General features: G+C 40.0%; 1 protein-coding gene across 2 annotated transcripts in view; it reads right to left on the bottom strand.

Moving 5' to 3' along the window:
* The window catches only part of LSAMP (limbic system-associated membrane protein), a 663,422-nt gene extending 646,331 nt beyond the window's left edge, over positions 1 to 17,091 (bottom strand). For both annotated transcript variants that reach the window (XM_005875321.2, XM_005875320.2), the window contains exon 1: positions 16,453 to 17,091. In XM_005875321.2, coding sequence (XP_005875383.1) covers positions 16,453 to 16,607 — 155 coding nt within the window. In that variant the 5' untranslated portion in view covers positions 16,608 to 17,091. The remainder of the gene's footprint in view (positions 1 to 16,452) is intronic.
* Positions 17,092 to 18,070: the final 979 nt, after the last annotated feature.

Below are 18,070 nucleotides of genomic sequence, written 5' to 3' on the forward strand. Positions count from 1 at the left end.
GGAACAAATGTAATCTGAACAATAAAGATTTAGTTTAAGAAAAAAAAAAAGAAACACAGTCCCTATCTCTGTACATGTTTGCAAATTCCCCAGTGGAAAGAAAGTATAGAGGTATGAAAATTAACACCCACTAAAAAAATAATTAGAGAACATCTTTCTGAATGACATTCTTCATAAGCAAACTTATAATAGGATGTCAGCAAAAATTTAAAAATACGTAACAAAAAGTAAACTACATTGAAAATTTGGAATATCACAGAATGATAGATTATTATTAGTAGAAAAGATATGAGAACTTATTTCAACCTTCTACTACATAAAGGTTGTTTTAAAAATAACATTTCCTAATAGTGGTTACTAAAATGACTAAAAATGTACTTCTTTGCAAGGAAACCAATTCTACCTCGCAGAATATCAATGATATTTATAAAATACACACACACACACATATTCTTATTTTATTATAACCTCCTGAGGTGAGAAGGTAAATATTATTATTATCATATTCATTTTGTAAATAAAGGATCTGAGGCCCAGCAAGGATAAGTGATTGGCCCATTTTCACAAAGCTGATAATTGGCAAAGGTGGTATTCTGAGCCCTGACTCCTGGCTCAGAAGCCCTGTTATTTCCATTATGCCATAATGCTGTTTAAATGTTCATTTTCAAAATAATTCAATCTGATTTGCTTATTTAAATTATGTCCTCTTTAAATTATAAATCACTCCATATTCTTTGGTTTACTTTGCTTTTGCTTGCTTTCTCTTTTTTCTTCCTTCTTTTTAATGAGATGTGGCATAAGCACACATACTTATGAAGTACAAAGAGCATTCTTTTTTTCTTTTTTATATATAGCTACAATTTGTGCCCCTATAGATTCATCCATTTTTACCCTATAATTCTATCAACAAACAGAATCCTCTTTTCTTTGTGTCACATAAATGGTAGGAATTGTGCCTCCTGAGTTTTTATACAAATATTAACCATGGCCAAACACAGACTAAGAGAGTGCTTCACCACTATCAAGCATTATTTCTTTGGCCTGATTATCCAACCAAGTAAAATAAAATCTAGCTCATTATGGAGCCAAAATCTGTTAATAAGGATATCAAGGGAAACTAGTCAAACTACAGATACTCAGGGTACATGACCTTTCCCTGATGTACCAGTGTGAATTTTGGTTGTTTTGAAGAAATCTATTTACCATGTTATATTTGTTCCCAGAGAACCCATGTTGGCTCCTAGTGATCATCCCTTACTTTTCAAAAGGTTCTAGTACTTAGGCTTTTGTTCTTGTTGTTGATAAAGTATTAGTTTGCCCCTTTTATTTATAACTAGGATGATATTGTATGCCACTAATACTGTGAAATGCCTCTGTCTTCTACAAGGTTTCAAATGTCAGCAACAGTATCTCTAAGATCATGCTATCAAATAGTTTCAGTATCCTGGGGATGATAGATAAGAATCTTACAGCTGAACCTGTTCGTATTACTCTAATAATTTCTTCACATGCCTTAGATCTTAAGTATTGAAAAAGGTATAAAAGCACAATTATGATCATTTTATTTGATAAACAAATTGAAATTTAATTAAAATTCATATTTTTCTCTTTCAGTGGCCCGTCTCTCATCTTGATTAAATATGCCTGTTAACAAGCACTAGGTCCCATGGTGTCTGAGGATAAAAGAAAATAGAAATTCAGCCTAGAATTGAGATCCAAATACAAAAAGTTTACTCTGCTTAAAAATATTTCTGATTTAGATGAGATAGCATTAGTGTGTATTCTAAAATACAAATAAATGAAAAAAGCTATAAGATTTTATTTTGCTCTTTAGGGGATCTATTGGAGCCAAGATGTAATAGAAACAAGAAACACTGTCTGACCTGTCTTACAAAATTATTTTAGCACTTCAACAATGATTAATTAAAAATAAAACATATTAATCAAGGCATATGAAGAAAGCCATTGTATGATGCTTTTTATATATTGTATCTGTCCACATCCTTGGTTACCTCGAAAATTTGGTTCTCTGCAATAAACATTCCTATCATTGATGCATCAAATTAATTAGGTTCCTATAAAGTGTGCTGTGACCCAAGTTCACAATTATATTGATATTCATATTTTATGTATGTACTTTTATGTACATATAAAATGGACATACACGCTTTCACTTTGATACATAATTATAAATATGTGGAGAAGAAATTAATATTAAAATATTGTGTTCAAGCACATCCATACAATATAGATTATGTATATTCATGACATAAATTGTTTACATATAGCAGATTCTACATAAGTACCTAGTCTTATTTTTTGAAGAACTGGATTTTAAGTTCTATTTTACTGCTATACAAGGTTCAAAACATCAATGCAAAAAATATTTTTAAAGTTTCTATACTTGACCCTAATAAGATAATGTAGGAGTGTTGTTTTTTTTTCAATTAGAGCATATCATCATTCCACTTATAACTTCATGAATTTCTTTTGATGTACACAACTGTACACAAAAAATGTCATTTCATCAGACCAACATCTCTCTGTTTAAAAGGTAAATAGGAATTATACCCATTTTGGAGTTGAAAGAGTAGAAGATAATTTCCAGTTTTACTCCATTAATAGTTTTGGTGGAACCAATGCCTAAAGCCCTTGATGTTCAATGTGGAAACTTATCTACTCTAGTGATATCATAGAGACTTTAGGAAGTTCCTTGTCATGGTGATGATACTAGATATTAGTTTATCATATTAGAGGCTAAAAATATAGAAGAATAGAGGTCATGAAGTCAAAGAAAAATCCATTTTTTTCTGCTAAGTTAATGATTCAGCAATGTAAAATGCTGATCTTAAGATATGTCCTTACAATTACATTATGAACATGCATAAGATTACAGCAACCTTTGTTATCTCACGATAAAGATCAGCTACAAATTGGTAGCCATATGTGACTCAAACCCCATAAAATAAATCAGCTTGATGTAGGTGCTAGAATGGGCTGTAACTGAAGCAACACAAAAATCAGAAATCAGAAAACCAATTAATTTTCTCAATGTTTTCCCATGTAGACATTTGGCTATGCATGACTTAGTGTGAAACTGCATCACTTTCATGTTTAGCTTGTGTCCCCAACAGTGTGGCAAATAGTAGCATGATTAAAGCACAACTTTAGAAAGCATATTGTTAACTGTAGATAACTTCAAAATATTAAAATTCAATATAGAAAAGCATCATCAAAAAATTACAATGGAATAAAAAGTCACGCATGATTGTATGAGAAGCTGGTTGCATTTTTCTTCAGTTACAAGATTTTTCTATCACCTCATATAAATAATGCCCTATACATTATGGCAAGATATACAGAAGGGGATTAGGGAGTTAATTTACAAAGTCCACTGTACATTCAAGTTTGAATTTCTCCAGGAGTGGTTCATGTGTGCTATACCGCAAAACCCAGGTAGGCTCCATTGATCAGTACAAATAATAATTTTGAGTTAAATGAGTTAAAGCAATCTGCACCTTGACTTATTTCACAAGAAAGTAGAACAGATTAGTAAGTAAATATACTTGTTGCACAACAATCCCCACACTTGACAGAACTCCCAAATCCCTAACTTAGCCCCTGGAAATCCACAGCCACCACTAGAGGGAGAAAGCCTCTGCAGCTCCTAAAAGGTGCTTTCCTTCTCTCACAGCTGAGCTACCTGGGATGCTGAGCCTTCACAGACATTGGCCATGCCCCACTTCAGGTGCCCTGGGTCACTCCTAGTTTTGTCAAAAGCTAATCAGAGAATGGAACACACTTTGTTTGGGCACCTATGACAAAAACTTTCAGATTCTTTCACTTGCCTTTCTCATTCTCTGGAAATCCATGCTTGTAACGAGTAGCTGAAATGAAAATGTTGACAGTGGGTCTAGCCCCCTCCACCACCAGTGGTCAGAAAAAAAAATCAATCTATGATTTTACCACTTTGCCTTCTTCAACCACACAGCCATAATTACTTCAGTGCTGGCGATTTCACCGCTAACATATCTTGCTTCATCCTTGTGTCTTCAAATTTGTTTCCTCTTTTATAAGCCAATGTCTGGTCTGCTTCATTTATGTATGACTATCTCTCTCTGTTCAATTCAGTGAGCAAACATTTATCTGAGCACCTATAGTACTAAGCTAAATTCTGGGATGAAAAGGTAAAGTAGATGAGATGCTTGCTTGCCTTTGAAGAACTGATAGTATATTTAAGGTAAGATAAGCATGGATATAATTTTTTAAGTATAATAAAAACTCAATTGAGGTATGTGTATGATCCACCTCTCCCAATTCAGGGTATATATCTGAAGGAAACAAAATCAGTGTCACAAAGAGATAGCTGCATTTCCTGTTCATTGTAGCATTATTCACAATAGCCAAGATATGAAAACAACTCAAGTATTCACTGATGGACATATGGATAAACAAAATGTGAGCTATATTTCTTTCTATCTATCTATCTATCTATCTATCTATCTACCTACCTACCTACACAGAAACACAATGGAATAATATTTAGCTATAAAAAATAAGAAAGCCCTGTCATTTGTAGCAATGTGGATGAACCTGGAAGGCATTATGCCAAAAGAAAAAAAAAGCTAAATAGTGAAAGAAAAACTAATGATCTCATATGTGAAATCTAAAAAAGTCAAAGTCATAGAAACAGAGAGTAGAATGGTAGTTGCCAGGAACTGAAGGGGGTGGAAATGGGAAGATGGTGGTCATAGCATATAAACTTTCAGTTATACAATGACTAATTCTGGAGATCTAATGAGCAGCATGGTGACTATGGTTAATTATGTTGTGTTGTATACTTGAAGTTTGCTAGGACAGTGAATCTTGGATGTTCTCACCCACTTACAAAAAAACAAAACAAAACAGCTATCTGAGGTGATGGATGTGTTAATTAACTTGATTGTAGTGATATTTTCACTACACTATATATATATAAAATTAGAGGCCCAGTGCACGAAATTCATGCATGGGGGGGGGTCCCTCAGCCCGGCCTGCACCCTCTCCAATCCAGGACCCCTCGGGGGATGTCTGACTGCTTCTCGCAATCTGGGACTACTGGCTCCTAACCACTCGCCTGCCTGCCAGCCTAATTGTCCCTAAACCCTCTGTCTGCATGCCTGATCGCCCCTAACCACCTCTGCCTGCCTGCTGATCACCCCAACCACTCTCCCCTGCTGGCCTGATTGTCCCTAACTGCCTCCACCTCACCCCGCACCCAGGACCCAGGATTCTCTCCTCCCACCAGTCGTAGGCACCTGGGACCCAGACTTCTCTCCCTCTGGCTGGCAGCAGGCACTCAGGACCTGGGCCAGCTTTGCCCAGGCCGGCCGCAGTCTCAGGGGACTGAGGGTGGGCGGCTTCACCTGGGCCACAACCACAGGCACCCAGGACCATGGGGCAGGTGGCTTGTCCCTCTCCCAGGCCACAGGCACAGGCGCAGCCGCTGGTGCCCAGGACTGCGGGGCGGGTGGCTTGTCCCTCTCCCAGGCTGCAGCCTGGCTGGTCCTCATTCCTCTCCTGTGAGCTCATTTGGGTCTGGCTAGTCCCCATTTCTCTGTCCCCAGTGTTGAGTGCCTGAGCAGTTCTGGCACAAGGGTGCGAGGCACGAGGGCATGATGCCATTTGCATATTAGCTCTTTATTATATAGGATATATATAAAACCTCTCTATATATTCAGGACCTGGGCCAGCTTTGCCCAGGCCGGCCGCAGTCTCAGGGGACTGAGGGTGGGCGGCTTCACCTGGGCCACAACCACAGGCACCCAGGACCATGGGGCAGGTGGCTTGTCCCTCTCCCAGGCCACAGGCACAGGCGCAGCCGCTGGTGCCCAGGACTGCGGGGCGGGTGGCTTGTCCCTCTCCCAGGCTGCAGCCTGGCTGGTCCTCATTCCTCTCCTGTGAGCTCATTTGGGTCTGGCTAGTCCCCATTTCTCTGTCCCCAGTGTTGAGTGCCTGAGCAGTTCTGGCACAAGGGTGCGAGGCACGAGGGCATGATGCCATTTGCATATTAGCTCTTTATTATATAGGATATATATAAAACCTCTCTATATATAATCATTTCACTATTTTCACTATTCTAATATATAAAAACCCAGGGTCTGTAACGTCCAAAATGACCAAAGGCTCGACCTACCAGAAGTCAGTCTTGCAGTCAGTACTGGGTTGCCATGGCAACCCAGCACTGACTGCTGAGGGGGCTGTGGATGAAGCCCAGAGAGAGGCCTTGAGAAAGAAGCAGGGCCTGATCCATAGCCTCTGTGGCAGCTGTTGATCAGCCCTTGCCTCTCTCTTTCTCTCCGGGTCTGGCCAGCAGCTGCGCCTCTCTTTCTCTCCAGGCCTCTGTGGGGGCTGCTGATCAGCCCCGCCTCTCTGATCAGGCCCGGAGATGCTGACTGGCATAGAAACTAACCAATCAGAACCAAATCTGGGTGAAGTGTGAGGACCCAATGGCATAGAAACTGACCAATTAGAACCTAATCTGGGTTAACTGCGAATGCAGAACCTAAGGTGGGGGCTGAGGAGGGGTTTTAAGGGCAACAATGGTTTGGTGTAAGGTGTAAGAAAGCAGTTCAATTTTTTAATGACCAGTTTGGCAATATAGTGCATATGGCTGGCTATCAGTCCAGATATAGGGATTATGTATTTTTGTCTGCCAAGAGCATCTCCTCCTGATATAATCTATCTATTTTAATAAAAGGGTAATATGCTAATTAAACTGGGTCCACCAGCCATCTTCCGGATGTCCAACTTCCTTTCAGACAAAGCCATGGTGATGGGGGCTGAGGCAGAAGCAGTTAGAGGTGATCAGGACAGTAGGGTAGGACAGTTGGGGGTGAGATCAGGCCAGCAGGGGAGGGCAGCTGGGGGCAAGATCTGGCTGGCAGAGGAGGGCAGTTGGGGCAACCAGGCCAGCAGGGGAGGGCAGTTTGGGGCGAGATCAGGCCAGCAGGGGAGAACAGTTGGGGGCAAGATCAGGCCGCAGTGGAGGGTAATTAGGGGTAATCAGGCAGGCAGACTGAAGCAGTTAGGGGCAATCAGGCAGTCAGGCAGTTGAGCAGTTAGGAGCCAGTGGTCTCAGATTGCCAGAGAGATGTCTGGCTGCCAGTTTAGACATCTTCCGGCACTCGGTCATGCTCCAACTAGTCCCCGATTGGAGAGGGTGCAGGCTGGGCTGGGGGAACTCCTGCCGCTTGCACAAATTTTGTGCACCAGGCCACTAGTATATATATATAAAATCAGCAATAATATACAGAGTACTTAGCCCAGTATGGGAGAATTAGAAAAGATTTCCTAGATGAAATAGCATTAGAACTACCAGAACTAGCCTTGAACCTGGAAGGAACAGCAAGGAGGTACCTAGCAAAGAAGTATACTGGCGGGGATTTCATGAGGGAGGAAAGGAGGCTTCAGACAGGGAGAACAACGTGAGCAAAGGTAAGAACCAGCACTACTGTGTACACACATTCACATGTTCATGAGCAGAAACTGTAAGTGGTTCTGAATTAGTGAACACAATGAGGTAGCAGGTCATGAAGAATTAGCCTGTAGAAGGAGCTTTGATTTTATGTTGTGGATGATGAGAAGCTTTGAAGGATCTGGTCTCATTTCTAGATCAATATTGGAACACAAAAGGCCTGAGATAGTCAGGTCCAGGTTCTGCTAACTATATGGAATCTTGGAAGTTCTAAGTAGGCTAAATATGTAATCCAGTAAAGCACCTAAAGCAGGGAGAAGCAGGTAGTGCCAAATTCTCACTTCATTTTGGACCTTTGCCTCCACCTTTTCCCCACCTAGCTAGACCAGGTTTTATGATCCTGAACTTACATAGCAAGTGTTTTAAAAGATGGTGCTTAGTACTCTGAGATTCATATCTATGTCACCCTTTGTTGACAATAGTTTTGATACAGAGATTCACTTTATATTTCACTAAGTTACCTATTTTAAGAATATGTCTGGGGTATGAGTCCCTTATTCCTGAAGGTTCTGCCCTGGTTAAGCCAGCCCTTGTCCCAAGGACTCTCCTCCTTCTCTAATCCTCAGCCTCGTGCCTGAGTCTCTACTGAGATCTGACAGGCCTCCCTGTGGGGTTCACTGAGAGTTGCTGACCTGCTGTTTCCCTTACTGTGCTCTGTCCTTTTCTTGCTGTCACATATTGGATCTCCCTTGGCTCCACCATTCAACTGCTAAGAAGGTTTCATGAGACCTTGTTCTGCATGCCACACCAGAAAACCCCAGGTACCTACAGAAGGGTTTATCACAAAGTCCCTCCACCATCCCAGGAAAGGGGTCTAGATCTCTGTCCAGTTCCTTCCAGTTTAACACCACAAGACTACGTTAGCCCAAAGTGAATTCTGTGCAAATTAGGGGGAAAAAATCTACCTTTCTCAAAGGATTTTCACTATAACCTACAATGACCACCAGGTGTAGAGTAACCCCTGAGATTGTGCAAAGACTAGTCTGCAACTGAAGTCAGAGACCGGAACTACAATCTCACGGCAGCCGTCCAAATCAGGGTCTGTAAGAAGAACAAGTAGCAGGAGACTTAACCAGGCAAAAGGCCATAAGTAACAATAAGATGGCAGTAAGATTTAGGAACACAAATGAAGTACTGGCGGGGTGGGGGAAAGCTAAGAATTCAGATAAAAATCTGAGTAATAGGCAGAATACCAGAAGCAAAAAGAAAATTTAAGACAAAGTTGCATAGATTCTGCCAAGAATGGCTTTGAGAATATGATAACATGGAGCCTGCAAGTAAAGGAAAGAAAATCCACTTGGTTAATATAGATAGAAAATATGTGAAATGTGAAGCATTTCCTGCAAAATTCCCTCTTGACTTGCACTAGCTAGATGGTCCTCCACAGGTTAAGTGCAGCTTTGATTTGTTGGGATGAGGAAGAGAAGAGAGAGAGAAGAAGGCAAGAGATAAGAGAGGGGGTGGGAAGAAGGGTGGAGGAGTAAGAGAAGGGGAGATAAAGGAAAAGAGAACAGAGAGGAGATGAGAGAAGGGGCGGGGAATCATGGGGAGGAATAAGTAGGGAGGGGAAAATAAGGAAGAGAAGAGAGGGAGAGAAATTTTTAGTATCATTTTGGGTTAAAAACAGCTCAATATGGGATAGCATGAAAACCAGGAAGATCATATCAGAGTTCATAATGGTAATTAGGAGATATTAATTCTAGTTCTCAAATGGTCACCCAAATCTTTGGACAACCAACTACATTTTTCTCTTCTCAGTTACATCACTTTCAAATGAAATGGTGAACTGTGTAATACCCAAGGTCTTTCTTTACTATAAATTTCTTCAAGTTTGTCCCAGAGTAAGTAACAAAATCTGAAGCCCATAATTTTTTTTTTTTTTTGCGTGTGTGTGTGAACGTTAATCATTCATTAACTTGAGATTATGTTTTGATTACAGGTGACTACCTACCATAAAAAGGTTTCCACTTGCCCTTATTTCTGATAAAAAATTCAACTCTATTCTAAGATAGGTATGACTGTCAAGGTTTTGAAATTAAATGATATAAACATCTAGTGACCAATCTTGACCCTAGAAATAAAATTTAAAAGCTCATTTTATTTAAAGATTTCTAATTTTCTAAAAGTTATTCCCTACTACTAATATAATGATAATCTAATTAAGAGCTTACATTTTATAGCATTTCAGTTTACAAAGTACTTGGATATATAGTATCTCATTTAATCATAAAGTAGGTTAATTAGTAGGCCAAGTAATTGCCAGTTATCTTCATTTAATAGATCATATTATTTCAAGTTATTTAGATCTTGGTCTTCAGTGTATTTATTGAGCATCTGAACATACTGTACTGCTGGTGAAAGTTTTTACCTATGACACAGACTTGTCTTTAAGTTTCAGTGACAGACTGATCACCATGTAAAAGTTGAGATGAATTCTACAAACATATTAGTTATTACAGTTTATAATTTTTATTATCTTATAAATTATATATGAAAACAGAAGTACACACAATTAAGCCTGTTTGCATAAGTTAATAATGAAGATAGTTTTCTTGTGATCACATTAAAAATACCTAGAACTGTTTTGTGTCTTGCTTAATATAAATGAAAGACAGAACACAAGACAATCAACTTGAGAAAAAATTAAATGTAATGTTATTTCAATAGATATTACTTACATTGGATCCATCTATGTATATAAAAGGCTAAGTAACCAACTGTTCATCCGTCCAACCAACCGACCAACCAACTGGCTGGCCAGTACATATGACGCACACTGGCAATTTAAAAATAAACGTTGACTCGTGCATGCACAATATACATAAAGCTCTCACTGGTGCCAATTGCACACAACACCAGAATGTATCTGAAGACCAACTATTGGCACAACATACCTCTGAAGCCAAAAGAAAGCGATGTCATCAACAGAATATTGTTTATTTATTAATCAATTTATATATTATTTTCATATATATTTTACTCATTTTCTTTCATCTCTGACACTTCTATTATAGAGAAAGGGCAAATAGCGATATTAAAATATTTTGTATTTTAATTTTATAATACTATATTATATATACTATTTTGACATGTAATTTTCTGCAGTAATTTAATGACCACACGAATCTTTCTTCTAACTAATTTCCTTTCAATGTGCACGAATCCATGCACCAGGTCACTAGTATTAAAATAATGTCACCCCATTTTCCATGACAAGTAGTTAGGAGATCATGTGGTAAAGAAATAGATCTATGACAATCTCTTTTCTCTCTCCCAACTGAACTTTTACATCTTTGCTGTTGACCTATTTCAAGCCATATAACACGACTCCAATTTTTTACTACATGGCTATTAAATGCTGGCCCACAAAGGAATGTTATTCCTCAAACAATGAGAACACAGTGGTTCTCAACATTGTGTACATCTCAGAATCATTTTTGTAAAAGCCTATGCCCAGGCCCTGCCCTAACCTAATGAAATCAGAATTCCTGAGAGTAGAAAATGTGTGGCTTTAGTGTTTTTAAGGTCCCCAGATGATTGTAATGTACATAGTTGTGAACTGTCTAAAGCCGTACTTCTCCAACTTTAATGTGCTTATGATTCATTTGGGGATCTTGTTAAATGTAGATTCTGATTTATTAGGTCTTGGATAGACCTCAAGGTTTTGGATTTTAATAGGCGACTATGAGATACTTCAGATGCCCATCTGCAGAACATACTTGTAGTAGCAGGGTCAGAGGTTCCCAAGTTGTGAGGCCCAGCCCTGCAGCATCAGCAGCATCTAAGAATTTCTTAGAAATGCAAATCTCAGACCCTACCAGAGACCTACAGAATCAGAAACTCTGAAAATAGGAGCCAAGTCACATTTGTTTTAACAAGCACTCCATATAACTTTGGTACACCTTCAAGACTAAGAACACTGATTTAAAAAAGAAAAAATGTGCCTAAAGTCTGAACAACTGGCTGCATATGGTTGAAAAACCACTAATACTTAAACTTTCCTACTTTACTTCTTATGAGCTTCCTTAAACAACCCCATAGAGTAACTAAAATAGATAGTTTAGGTGCTTTATAAAAGAAACTAAAAAGCTCAAAACATTTAAGGAATTTGCTCAAAGTCATGTTGCATGCAAGGATAGATCCAAAATGGAGTCTACATCTTCTGAGTCTTACAAATTAACAGGCAGGACATTCAGAAAACAACAGGGCAAATGGTCGTAAGCCCCCAGTAATGGTCTGAAGGGAAGAGCTCTCTAAGGCTCAGGTAATGACAGTGAGGGGACCAGCACACATTTGGGCAACCTCCTATCAGATGAGTCACAGACATTTTTACGTGGAGCTCTGAGAGACCACAGCAAAATGCACTAATCCTTTTTTGCCTGAGTTTGCTATTATATAGAACCAGATTAAAGAAACACAATGTTTAAACCTCACCAACTGATTTTGTGGATGAGTCCGTCACTTTTCATAGTTTGCACCACAATTCTACAAATAATTCATTCAAAGTCAAATTACATAAAACAGAGAAATCACCTTAATATGTGGTGTGTGTGTGTGTGTGTGTGTGTGTGTGTGTGTGTGTGTGTGTTAGTATTTAGGTGTTTTGTACTTACAGAAAAACAAATTATCACAATCTGCATTTGTTCCTCAGGCCATAAGTAACAACAAATGATATAACTCACAGGAACATAAACATCCTAAACATCCTTTAAAAACATGTATATAATATGCCATCTTCCTAGATAATACACAGTATGCTATATTCCATTATTTACCAACTATATTTAATAAAATATTTTATGGACAATGGATGGTTCTTGAAATATCAGTAATAAGCAATATATTTTGATTACCTTTAGTGATGTAGTTACAAAAACAAAAAACCTTATGATTGTTCCAAGTTCTCTCTATAGACCCATGCCCACAAAGTTTGTTTTCACATAGAGAATTATAAGTTACAGAAAACCACATATTGCGTCAGGAGTTTGTTTGAGTGTTGACACTTTCTTAGTGAATGTAGGCATTCCAGATGCCTTATAGAAGGGAAACCACTTTTTCCCCCGTGAAATGTGCATAAAACGTTTACATTTTATGGTCAATTAATCACATCTTTTGTGTTGATTCTTATTTGCCCCTTAATGTAGAAACATGCAGGGGAAAAATACCTAAATTTTTGAAAACTTAAAAAATTTAACTATCATAAACTTAGATATTAAGTTTCTTACAGCTAACACTTATTAGGTACATTTACATTTAAATGAGAAAAGTGTCATCACCATAGGAAGTATTATAATATCCCACAAACATCAACTAGAGTCAGAATTGTGAAATAAATAAAATTTCCATACCTCAAATTCAAAATATTGAACGTTACAATAGTGTGAAACACCTGCATTTTACCATATATGTACTTATGCTATATATTCAGATATACATGCATTTATAATTTGGACTAAGTTACCTTAAAAACAAATACATTGAGATCAAGTATTTTATAATTATCTTAAAGATATATGCTGTTGATACTGAAAATATACTCTGTGAAATTGTTGAAAATTAAATTTTAAAGATTCGATTGGAGCATTATCTATTTCTACTTTTCCCTTATCAAGAGAGCTACATAGTTTCAACCTGCCAAGATAAACCAGGAGCTGAATCTGTATGGGTGCCTGCGAGCAAGGAGAGAGGGTTGGAAAGATTAGTGGTAGAATCTCATCCAGTAACTGATGGACTCCTATACTGATAGGGGGTGGCAGTGAGTCAGGAGGGCTTTGTTCTGAAAAATATACCCAAGACTCCCCACCAATGAAGTCCTGTGAATAAGTGCATTACATACTTCACTGCTCATACAAATATAAACACAAATGCTGGTTCAGAAGGCCTTGGAAGTATCCCCAGGTGCTACTGCTTTGATTCTTTGCCTTTGAGATGAAGGATGGTGTTGTGGTTTCCTTCAGCTCTTAAATAATCTCATAAAGGACCCAATAAAGTTCTACAATCTTCTCTGGGAAACAACAAGGTTAGATTTACATACATGAGAGTATCTCTCTTTCCATCTGGTGTTGTTACCTTCATTCTATACTCTTTTGTTTTCCCTCCAAAAGATAGAAGGTACAGAACAAGACCCCAAGACTAGTGTGCATTTTCCTAGCAAGATGGATATTTACATCAAATATCATAAGTATACAAAAATGAGCATCAATTCACACACACACACACACACACAAACACAAACACATTCGTTTCATGGACATAAGGTAGTAAAGCTAAATGTTTTAGGGACATGGTTGGCCAACCTTCTGTCATTGGGCCACCAGAATGACCAACCACCCTGGCTTCTTGATGCCATTTCAGATTATTCAGGGCCACACAATCACTGAGGGAGGATTTCCCCCCTTCACTTTCACAGTGCCAAACATCCACTGTGGCTTCCAATGAATCAATTTCTGCTTCCTCTCCTCCCCTGGAAGCGCATGCTCTCAGTAAAATGTCACAAATAAAGTAGAAGCAAGCCTTTCCCAGGCTGTACTTGTAAACAGAAAGCAAGAGCACCATTCTTCACCAGGAAACTGACCCACAAAGCTCACTGGATTCGGTTAAAGAGATTGAGAAGAAGGTCAGCTGAAAAAACAAAGGGAACTCTCTCTCTCTCGTTACTTCTGATCAAGCTCCACCAACCCAGAAATAAAGCCTTGTCCAAGGCAAGGGAAATAAAAAGGAGGGCACATGAGGTGAGAGGTCTGGGGAAGCAAGGGACTCTCACAGGTGCCTACTTTGCATGCTCTGTGAGTCTATCTTCCCTTTTCTCGGGAATAACTGCTTCTATATTTATTCTCTTTTCTCACTTCCCCCAGTTCACACTGTAATGTCTACTAAAGTGTACAGCTTAAAACCTCCATTTCTTTTGAGCTGTAGACACACAAAAGCAACGTGTATATTATATATAGATATGTATGTAGTGAGACTGGCTCTCATAGACACAGACTTCTATGCATATAGTATATGGAAGTATAAGAATTCTTTTTTTCTTTCTGAATTAACATTTCAAGGCTTATCTAACTCTTTGCTATCAATACTCAGGATATAGGTGTTGCTGATGTAGGAAGAAATCACAAAGTTCATGGACATTTAAATAAAAACTTATACATCCAGGGTATTCACTTCTCCCATACTCAATCTTATAATCAGTGAAAACATATTTCTAGGATGGCACACATTTCTATACACTGCTTTATTAGCAAAGGGTTAATGATGTCAGGGAGTGTAAAGCTAGTGTGAAGACAGCATGCTTATGTGTTTGGAAAAACATTATCTGCATCATGTCCAAATCCCTCTGCAAACAGATAAATTACTCTATAAATCTTATTACTCCATGTGGATAAATCATGCAGGCAGGTTTACAAGGCTGGAGAGCTGGAAGAGAAAATCTGCTTTGGAGAGTAGGATCTTTGGGATTCATAATCATCCAATGCTCAGGAAATGAAGGAGTACTTACACATTAGGATTTCCTGAGTTTTTACATCTGCAGCAACACACACACACACACACACACACACACACACACTCCTCTCTAACAAGGATAGAGATCCCAAAGCAGGACACTGTGACAGCCAACCAAATTTATTTCTGAGAAAAGGAAAGAAAACTTTGCTGCTGTAGGCAGCTCTGCTACAGAACTGCTCCCTGATGCCCCAGGGTTTATGCACTATCAGCTCCTTGCACACAGATTAGAGGTTTATTTGCTATTGTATACTGGGGTTTTTATTGCCACAACAAGCAACATTAGCTAGATAGACAAACTGACACTGGGTCATTTTATTTGGAGGAAATGAGATTTTAAAGGCTCTCTAAGGAGAACAGTTTTTTTCATTCTTTTTCTTCTTTTTCTAAAATTTTTTTTAGAATCTGATGGAAATTCAAGGAAAGCTAGGAAAAAGGACAAGGGGTATGTACAGGAGGTATAGGGGGTTAGAAAGAAGAGAAATACAGGAAAAGAAGCTTGAAGCTTTTTAGAACTAGAATTATGGTTAGGTTCTATTCGAGTTTCTCTAGCTCATTGTGCCTTACAGGGGTCAAACTGTTAAGGACTTGGGACTCTTCTTTTCCAAATTTCAATCCCAAGTTATATTTCAGAGTTTGGTAGAGCTGCACAGAGATAAGACTTGGAGGTCAGTAACCAACTTGAAATATCAATTTCATGCCAGGTTAATTCTCCCCTAACCTCTGTGTTCAACACTCCTATTCTTAAATATCTGCAATTTGGCATGTTCTATTATTTTCTTCTTGTTCTTCTCTTTATTCTTTTGTTGATTTCTATCCACATTCCAGAAAAGGCTCAGTAATTAACCAAAGTTCTAAGATTGATTTATTGCCTCAATGTCAATTAGAAGATGCTTACATCAAGTCTCCTATTGGACTCCTGCTGGGCAGAGGGGAGTCCTGATGTGCTTATTCACACACACACACACACACACACACACACCATGGAGAATGCAGCACTATGTACCACTCTCTCAGAGCCATAATTTAACAACTCTTCTTTCCAATTAAGGAACCCCAACAAAACTCTGAAGCGCAAAGCATCTGCAATTGCAAAAGCAAGAATACTGTCCAGAAGTCATTAACACCAGAGGGGAAGCCAGCCTTTCCTTGGTGAGAGAAACAAGGTCCTCAGAACCACACAACATTTAACCAACCCTGCTGGTCCTTGGTAGGGACCGAGGAATTCCCTTGAAATTTGTTGGCAGATACCTCGGCCAGTCAGTGAAAGACACACACACACACACACACACACACACACACACACACACACACACGCCTGCAGCATGAGGAGCTGGAGTTCAAGGAGATCACACAGACACGGGCACGCACACAACATACACATACACACACACCACACACACACACACAGTAGAAAAGTTGCCCGAGCGCCCTACCTGAGGATGGCCGTGTCCCCCTGCCTCACTGTGATGTTGTCCGTGCCTCGATTAAAATCCACGCTGCGAACAGGCAGTCCTGTGGGAAGAAGGCAGAGCAATCTCAGTAGGACCAGCGGCAACTGTTTCCGATCAGGCTGAACTCTGCCGACCATGGTGGCCACGCGAGGTGAGGGTCCTGGACTCTGGAGGGTGTGCGCGCTGCTGAGCCGCGGGGGCTTCACCAACGGAGGGCTTTCGTCAACAGCAAAGGCAGAACGGCTCAGCCAGTTTGTGGTCCTTTCCACTTTGCCTCTCTCTGTCCCTCTCCCTCGCTCAGTCTCTTTTCCCTCTAAGACTTAACAAAGCACTCATAAAACCCAAGCAAAGGGGGTGAAAGTCAAAGGAACACAATTTCAAAAGAGAGAGAGTACAAATATAAAACCCTCTAGAAAAAGATGAAGAGAAGGCTGCCAACGGAGGGTGTTCTCCAGTCTATTCGGGGCTGGATGCTCCTTTGCCAGTGTCTGTCTGAGTTGAGCTCCTTCCCTCTGTAACCCACTTTCCCGGGCTGGCGGGTGGCAGCAGGGAGTGTAAAGAAACCCACACAGCAGCGGCAGCAGCCCAGAGCCTCTCTCCCCCCTCCTCCCTTTCCTGTTTCTCTCTCCAGTCCCTCCCTCTCTCGGCTCAGCACCACCCCCTGCCCCCACCGATTTCAACAGCCCCTCCACGTCACTCCCACCGCCCGCCCCTCGGCGTGGCCCCTCGCTTCGCACAACTGCCCCCTTCAGCAGCGCCAGCCTCAATGAAAGCCTGATGCACCTTTAGGTTGTCAGGACAACAGCTCCATTCGAGGTCTGGCTGATTTCCTTAAGAAGAGGGAATGGTGCTTGGAGATACTGTGCAAGAGAAAGGGACAAGGAGAGAGACTCAGGCCATAAAAGAATGGGAGCAAGAGTCCAGGAAAGGAGAGGGAGAGGGAGAAAAGGAGGAAAAGGAGATGAGAAGAGAAGGCAAAGCTTGACAGAGGATGGGAGTGAAACAGAAAAGGGCAGGAAAACATGGGGGGTCGAGGGGGACCTGTGCTGAAAGATGGGATGAGGCATGTAAAACAGAGAATAAACTTGACAACGGAGGCTAAAATTAAAAGCCAAAGTTGATTTCAAAGTTAAACATTCCTGGCAACTGACTTTTCATGCTCATAGCTTGTTCCTCCTTGCCTCTCTCCTGCCTTTTCACTTACAGGATTAAAAAGGTTTATTTTCTCTTCTCCCCTTATCCCCTCCCCCTCTTGGAGCCCCCTTATGAAAGATGGATTGGAGACAATGCTGGTATTGAGTGGTCTGGGGTGTGAATGCTTGGTTTGTCTTTTCCACGGGCCAGCCTCAGCAGCTGATCCCTGATCCCTAAATCAACCTCACTCTCCAGGAAACCCTCATGCAGTCCCACACAGGAAGGACAGTATTAAGGATGATTGTTTCAACTTCATGCTGCTGTGGCTACCCAAGTATCTACTGGCACTTCTTGAAATGTTCATAAGCGAGGAAGGCAATTTGTATCAGAAGGCTTGTCATTTACAGGGTGACATTAAGGCTGCATATGGCACTCCAGTAAATGGCAGTTTCCTATCATTTGTTAT

This window comes from Myotis brandtii, unplaced genomic scaffold (assembly GCF_000412655.1).
Source record: "Myotis brandtii unplaced genomic scaffold, ASM41265v1 scaffold46, whole genome shotgun sequence".
NCBI classification, from domain to species: Eukaryota; Metazoa; Chordata; class Mammalia; order Chiroptera; family Vespertilionidae; genus Myotis; species Myotis brandtii.